This window comes from Pinus tabuliformis, chromosome 3_2, assembly GCF_031772625.1.
Source record: "Pinus tabuliformis cultivar Carrire ecotype Pingquan chromosome 3_2, CPIR1, whole genome shotgun sequence".
Classification (NCBI taxonomy): Eukaryota; Viridiplantae; Streptophyta; class Pinopsida; order Pinales; family Pinaceae; genus Pinus; species Pinus tabuliformis.
Window position 1 is genome coordinate 1,043,610,649 of NC_142302.1, and position 8,244 is coordinate 1,043,618,892.

The following is an 8,244-nucleotide window of genomic DNA, read 5'->3' on the forward strand; positions in this document are numbered from 1 at the left end:
GTGAGGCTCCAAAACGAAGCATATGAAAAAATTTGGAGGGTGGTTGTAGCCGCTACAATAGGTTGGGTGGAGAGTTGTTGTACCAAACTCAGTTTCCCATCTTTAGTACAAATCCAAGATAAGTCTTCTTATGCATAATCTTGTATGGATTTCATGTTAAAGCATGAATGAATTATATGTTGATTGTTTGCATGACAAGTCTTGGTTCATTTGTGTACTTACGTTGAATTATTGGCTAAAGTTCGTATGAGGATGTATTGATGAGCATGAATGTATCATGGGATTAATGGCCTTATATTAACTTTTTGTTCCAGAGAATTTTTTACCTATGTAGTGTTGAGGTTGCACTACTGAAATGATTGCAGAGTGAATTCAATCGTCACTGTGGAATGCTTTCCATCTTGTGATGATTGAATGTTGAATGGTTGAGAAAGTCTTAGCCTGTTGCTGACAACTATTATGGTTGCACCCCTTTTCACTTGAATATGAGTATGTGCACGTGATGTTGAATCCTTGTTCATTTATTGATCAACTAGGAAGGTTGATAGAGTCAAAGAAAGTAAGTTTATTGTTGGTTAAAGAGTTGTTCCTATTCTCTATGTCCATAGGAAATAATTTCCTTGGAAATATTGTTGCTTGACATCATGCTATTAAGTTACTGTTGGCCAATTCATGCTTAATTCCTTAAAACTTATTGTCATGTGAGTGCTGAAACTTAAACTTGGAAGGCCTAAAAAAAGTCCAGAAAAATCGTGAAAGGAATTGGTCCTTGGAGCTTTGTTAAACATTGAAAAATGATAAAAAATTAAAAGATGTGACCCCCAGGTCGGCCATGCAGGCTATACCTCAACAGTTCTCTGCCTCGACTTATGGTAGGTTGACTATGTTTATGGCGGGGCTTAGGAGCTCAAGCGGGGTTGGGAGCTCAAATGAAGTCGGGAGATTGGCTAGGTCAGGGGTCAGGTTGACCCCAACCTAGCATGCTATCGCACCAAGAGGAGGAGGGTCAACCCGAACTTAGGTCAAAGGTGAGGGGTTGAGCCGGGAAATAAAAATATAAAACATACTTTGGTGGAACGGGCTGAATTCTGACAAATGATTTAGCCCACCCACCATGTGGCCTGTCCACTATGGCAACACTTCAATTCACCAAATTCTAATAATGTGATTAATCTGAAAGACATATTTCTACATTATGGATCACAAAAGTCTTAGATCTAACAATTATATATTGTAAATGTCTTTTTTCTTTTATATGTGATAAACGATTATATTTCTAATATATTATTGTAGCTTATTAATCCTTCTTCGAACTCTTTTGACATAATTCATGTCACTTGAGAATTACAACCTATTACATCTTTTCCAAAATATTCTTACTATTTATTACTATCATTACCACTTTAAACATTAAGATAATTATAATTTTAATAATAATACTTAGTTATTTAATAATAATAATATATATATTTTTAATTTAACAATATTAATATGATTAAAATTTTATTTTATAATTAATTTAAATATTTAACATTTCACACACTAACATTGTATTAATTTTAATATTGATATCAATAAAATAATATGATTAATTTTATTTTATTAACAAAACAACATTGTATTAATTTTAATATTGATATCAATAAAATGATGTAATTAATTTTATTATAAATTTTAATATTGACATCAATAAAATAATGTGATTAATTTTTTTTTATTAACAAAACAACATTGTATTATTTTTAATATTGATATCAATAAAATAAAGTGATTAATTTTATTTTTTAAATAATAAAATGTAAGAGAACTTTCTAATTTCTCAAAATATATTTTATTATAATAATTTTTTTAATAGTAAATATATTTATATTTTTTTTCCCTGATATTTAATTTTAAAAAATATATTATTATTATAATATTTTTTATTATATTATTTTTAATAATAATACTTATCTATATAATAATAATATATTTTTTTAATTTAACAATATTGATATGATTAAAATTTTATTTTATAATTAATTTCAATATTAAACATTTAACAAAACAACATTGTATTAATTTTAATATTGATATCAATAAAATAACACAATTAATTTGATAAAATAATACGATTAATTTGATTTTTTTTAAATAATAAAATGTAAAAGAACTTTCCACTTTCTCAACATATATTTTATTAAATAAATTTTTAATAATAAATATATTTATATTTTTTTATAATTTGATATTTGTTTTAATTATAATTTTAAAAATTATATTATTATTATTATTATAATTTTTATCATACTAACCATTATCATATATTTATTTATTTATTTTCTTATTCTTTCGAGTTCTAAAACTTTAATTATATATAACCTTAATATAATATAATGAAAGCTTTGTATTTATATTTATTTTTTATTTTCTATTGATTTATAAATGTCAAACCGAGACATGGGAGCTTTGCAGTTATATTTATTTCTTTGTTGACCTTGTTTTTCATGTAAATCTTCTACTGCTTCTTTATTTATATAAAAAGAGTACAGTAGGGGAATGCATTCTATCATGAATAAAGTGTGACAACATACATGGTTTATAATTATAATCCATTTCAACAAGTTAAGGGGCCAACATCCATGGTGGCTGGTATGGTATTTTAGTTGGAGGTGGCATCATAATCTCTTCACAAGGAAGGTAACATAATGGATAACCTCATACAACCAATCAATCAATGCTTATCCCTTTGAGAATATAGATAAAATAATTTGAGCACAAATATTTTAATAATCACAAAGTGGTTGGTATTGAATTTTTAAATATGCTTTTCCAGAAAATTGTTGGAACTGTTATGCGATCTGTGGGTTGGTCCAGTCATTTTCAATAATGGAGGAACATTCAAAATGAAACAGTTGAGTGTTTCACACTTTTTTTGGGAAGAAAATAGTTGAGTGTTTCACACTTTTTTGGAAACAAATTTTCACATTACTTAAGAAGATGGGTAGATTTTAAATTTTATTAATTAAAATAATTAGTATTTTGTAAAAGTTTAATTTTTATTTTAGATTATATATATATTTATTGAGCGTAAAGTAAATAAGAGTAAGGTTAGAGGATGTTTTTAAAGGTATTTTATGGTGAAAAGATTATTGGTTCGAAACTATGTGGGTAAAAATTTAACCATCTTAAGTATTGGTGTGACCCAGGGCACGAGTGATCCCCAAGTGAGACTTTTTAGATGCCACTGTGTCTCAACTACTCAAGCCATAGATTGAGCGTCCCAGTAATCTCAAGACTCACTTTACCTAATAAACTATATATATAGTAGAAAGAAATTAATCTTTCTTTCAGTTTGAGGGTTAAAGTGAGGTAGCTGGTATCATGTTAGCCTACAAGTATACTCATTTAAGAGCTGAGAAGATTAAACCAAACCACAAGTATAGTCACTTAAGAATTCACAAACATTGAAACTAATACAACAATATTCATAAACACAAAGATTACAACAAAGCAAAAATTTAAACCCAAGTAAAAGAAATTTGACCCAACTAGCTGAAATAATTAGAATTCACACATTTTAATAATAATCATAATATATATATATACAAATTAAATATGTAACTCAAACCGAATATCCCAACTGATCATTGTTTGAAGCTACCCACCTTCCAATCATGTATATGGTTTCAGTGATCCAACTTAACCTACACGTATACATGAAGCTAATCTACTCAACCCCGGTTATATGACCAAGGGGTTGGATTTTAGTGTGGAACTGGTCATTGTATATACTGCCATGGCGAGTCCACTCAGCGATTCAAACGCCACCCATTCATTTTGCTTTCTTTTGGGTTGCTGAGAGGCGATCCTCCTGCACCCACTTTTCCCCTGAAAGGAACGAAAAATATTTGATATCCTAAAGTGGTTGAGGCGGGTGATTGATCAGAGAATTCAAAACATGAGCTGGGATCTGAGGAGAATGTCTCGGAGAAAGGTATCAAGGAAATTGGACGATTTTTTCCTATTGACTGCTCTGGGAATTGTAAGGGAGTCTGCCACTCTGTTTCTGCAAGACTCTTCTTCTTTGGTTTGTATCGCAGTCCTCTTGTTATATCCTGCTTCTGCTGCTATAATTCTCTCCCATGCCTTTCTGGATCGGTTCCTCGTGGTCAAATTGGCAGTAGGAATCCAAGCTGCCCTTGGTTATGGTACTGCAGGGTTGATCATCCTTAGTCAGCATAGCCACTACACCCTGCAACTATTTTATCATAAGCTGTCTGAGACAGTACTGTCTTATGTATTCTGCTTTCCTTTTCTGGCAACTTTTTCACTGTGGGCAAGAGCAGCAGTTGCTCATACAGTTGCTTCCACTTATGCAGGCAATAGGCCTTCATGGAAGAGGCTGATTGAAGAGCTGCCCAAGCTCTGGAAACGCCTTGTGGGGACTTATATCTGGGTGTCTCTGTTAATCCTGGGATTCAATATCTTCATGTTTGTGTTCATGTCTGCAGTCATTAATGGGGTATCCATATTGGGATTGCCTGTAATATGGGAAATTGGGGCTGCTATGTGTGGGGGAATTCTTTACTCAATTGCGTTTGCCCATGTCATGATAGTCTGCAGTTTGGCCACAGTTGTGAGTGTGATGGAAGCTGATTGTTGTTATGGCCTGGATGCTGTTTTCAGGGCCATGTTTCTCATAAGAGGAAGAACCCACATCGCTCTTCTGATGGCACTCCTTACCAACATGAGCTTGGCTTTGGTTGAGAGCCTGTTTCAATACAGAGTGATGGGCATGAGACATGGCAGCAGCTTCTCTTATGAGAATGGTAGTACAATAAATTCATCTGCAGTGTGGGAGGCTCCTCTGCTTATATTCATATATTCAGTTGTAGGTGTGATGGAGGGTGTGATGAGCTGTGTGTTTTACTACACATGCAAGTCAGCACGTTTGGAGAGCATTTTCCAAAAGTATTCTTCTGTTCAAAATCCATTGGCAGATGAGTTTTCTTCAAATCAGAATTTGTTCTCAATCGAATGCTTGGAAAACAAGATTCAAGTCTGATACATTTTTTCTCTTGTTTGAGTTCTTTCAGCAAGCAAACGCTTGACCTGTCAGGGCATAGAAGCCCCTGAAGCTCCTACACCTATATGTATAGGTGAGAGTGTTAAACATTTTTTTCTCTGGCTAGAGTTCTTTCAGTAAGCAAAAGCTTGGCCTGTCAAGGCATAGAAGCTCCTACACCTGTATGTATAGGTGATAGATACATATATCCTATTCAATACCTAAATCATAAATCATGTTCACTTTTTTGTCAGGCACTGCAATTCTACTGCACACAGATCTATCATAACTGGTAGAGCTAAATTCCTATAAATTATGCATTCATGATGGGTTATTTTGCCAACAGCTGTCAACAATTCATATCAAAATTGATTGAGTATTTGATGTCAGCATGAGAGGTTAAAACACCATGATTTTATGGTGATCAGATTTCTAATGGATTGTTTGCTTGAATACTTTCACAATTTAACAGTGGGAAGAAAACAGCTATGGAAATTTCAGAAATGAAATCATCTAAGTTGGCAGTGGAAATCATTAAAAATCTAAAATTGGTTAATGTTGAGGTCTATATAAGGTTTTCACATAGTCAAATTAGAATAAAGTTTAAAAGAGTCATAATAGTAATAATTTAATTTTAAGATCACAATCAAATATTATGAGTTTTTTTGTGTGTGAGAAAAGAGATTTTTCTTTAAAATGATTTGATTAAATACTCTAATCTTTCTGGTTTTAAACTTATAATTTTTTTTGTAATTTAAAAAAAAGAACTTTAGTAAAATGATTTCGACATTTAAAGCATTTACATATAGTGTTATCCTCTCAACTTAAAGTTGAGAAATTGGTACTTAGCTAAAAGATTTCCAGAAACAGTTGGAAGATTAAAAAAATTCACTGCTGACTTTTGGAGATATGCAGTACTACCTTGGGTCCATGCATATAACACTACCCTAATCTGAGTTCCATGTTTAACAAGGGATTCCAGTGTTATTACCCGGTAAACTCGAGTCTTGATAACCTCTGCTCATTACACCACCCCAGTTTGGAATTTGATGTGTCATTGAGAATATGAAAAAGGAATCAACCTGTGTGGGGATGTAGAATCAACCTGTGAGGAGCACAACTTCAAGAACACAATCGTAGGTAATGACTTCAAGGTTGAAACTTGTAGGGATGTACAAACTATAATAGCTTTAATAGCTTTATTGGTAGCATAACAAAAAGAAATTATTTGCAGCATTAAAAAAAAAGAATGTCTTTATATATGGAGTTGTCTATAATGTGATTTTTTGGAGATTCCGGTGATGGAATCCGCCGAAAGAAATTGAGGTTAAATCTTGATTTTTTGCAGTTAAAATGGTTTTTAAACTGCATATTTGGATTCAGCACCCTGAAAAACCCCTGGGACGCTTTGATTGTGCAGAAACTAGCTATCAAACTTGCTATTCCAATAAATTGCTGCCGAATTTTGACCAAAAAAACACACGGGAAAGACTTCCAAAAAATCGCATTATAGACAACTGCCTTATATATGATGTGTGATTCCTTATATATATATGATGGGTGATTCAAGTTGAGTTTGTCCACAGTTTTGAGGAACTTTTGAGTCTTGACTCAGTCCAGGTTTTTTTTAAATGTAACTTGAATTAGTGGTCTGCAATAAATTAATTGAACTCATATAACTCTTCCGCAATATTTTAATTAACATTTTTTTTAATTTTAAGTTTTTTTTAATCTAATTTGAATAAATGGTTTGCAATATTTAATTAAATTTATATAATTTATTTATAATATTTTAATTAACATTATTTTAAGTAGGTATTTGTATATTATAATAAAATATTTCAATGTGTTTCTTTTTTATGAAAGGAGGATTATTAGTAAATATAGTAGAAATTTAACTATTATAGATGTTATTATAATAATTTAGAAATTTTAATAATTTTTTATAGATAGTCAATGTTGTTGTTATATAGATTGTCTGACACAGGAAAGAGGTTGGGCCTAACATGCCATATGTCTTTGGCAAAGGACTGAACTGGGGTGGGGGGAATTTAATTCCCTCCCTTGTATGTTGTTTTTGCATATAGATTTGGCATATGGTTTTGGGTACATTATTTTTTAGCCCATGATTTGTGTCATGAGAACTCTCTCTTTATCTCCTTATAGGTGTGGGAGAAGTAATATATTTTGAGAAGATAATATTAAAGTTTTTAGAAAGATTCTATTGGCATGTAAATATATTGTATTAGTGATGTATCATGTAATAGACATTTTATTGTGGTTATCCATAGGACCTACTTAATCTTCAATGTAGAATGGTGAATGCTTTATTTATCTTTTCTCTTTTATGACGTTTTTTCATCTCTATGACCTACCAATTAATTTAATATTAAAAAACATATTTCACTTTTATATGTAGATCTCAAAATTAACAATGGGTATCAAAGCCACCATGGGCTTCGTCTTATGGTATGTTCTTGTTGTACGACACATAATCCTAGGGTTTGGCCAAGGGACATTTTTCTATTTGACATCGTTGTAGTTAGAAAATGGGAGATTTGACAACTATTGTTATTGTGAGAGCAACTACACATAGATCAAATATAGATTAATGGCTAAATAAAGGTTTTCGATGGAAACCTTGGTTGATCTCCATTTGGAAATCATTGTAGGTTGTAAGAATGGGTAGTTGGACATATTTGTCATTTAGGAGTGTATTTGAGAACATGTTTCAGGAGCAAAAGAAAAGGCATCTACAAATTCAAGAATTAGAATGCATAAGTTTGTAGGACATAATTTTAACGCATGGAAGATCAACATGGAGATAGTTCTTGAGCTGTGAGATCGTTTTTTTAATAGATCTTGTAATAAGTCATAAAATATCTCTTAAGTTGATTGGAATAAAATAAAAAATAAGGCTAGATTCGCTATAAAAGTGTCTTCTAGTTCAATTCTCATGAAGCTTTAGGATGCAGGTTTAATAATATCCTAGTTGAACAAGTTTGAATATTTATATGAGGAAAACCCCGTGGTTAATAAGATATTTTTAAGAAGGACACAACCTACAAATGAAGGAATGCAATAATATGATTGAATATCATAAAACCTTCAACTCACTTATAAACTAGTTTGAATCCATTGTAATGAAAGTAGTAAGTGAGGAGAAGAGATACATAGTCTTATTGATTAGTCTCCTA

The 8,244-nt window shown here is 31.5% G+C and overlaps 1 protein-coding gene across 1 annotated transcript; it reads left to right on the forward strand.

Moving 5' to 3' along the window:
* The first annotated feature begins 3,940 nt into the window (after positions 1–3,940).
* LOC149184163 (uncharacterized) lies at positions 3,941–5,047 on the forward strand. Its single transcript, XM_089415248.1, has one exon. It carries the CDS (start codon positions 3,941–3,943, stop codon positions 5,045–5,047), a length of 1,107 nt encoding a protein of 368 aa, XP_089271374.1.
* Positions 5,048–8,244: the final 3,197 nt, after the last annotated feature.

What these genes read in the sequence shown, in the direction of transcription:
- LOC149184163 (XM_089415248.1), top strand. Translation starts at nt 3,941, where the DNA reads ATGAGCTGGGATCTGAGGAGAATGTCTCGGAGAAAGGTATCAAGGAAA.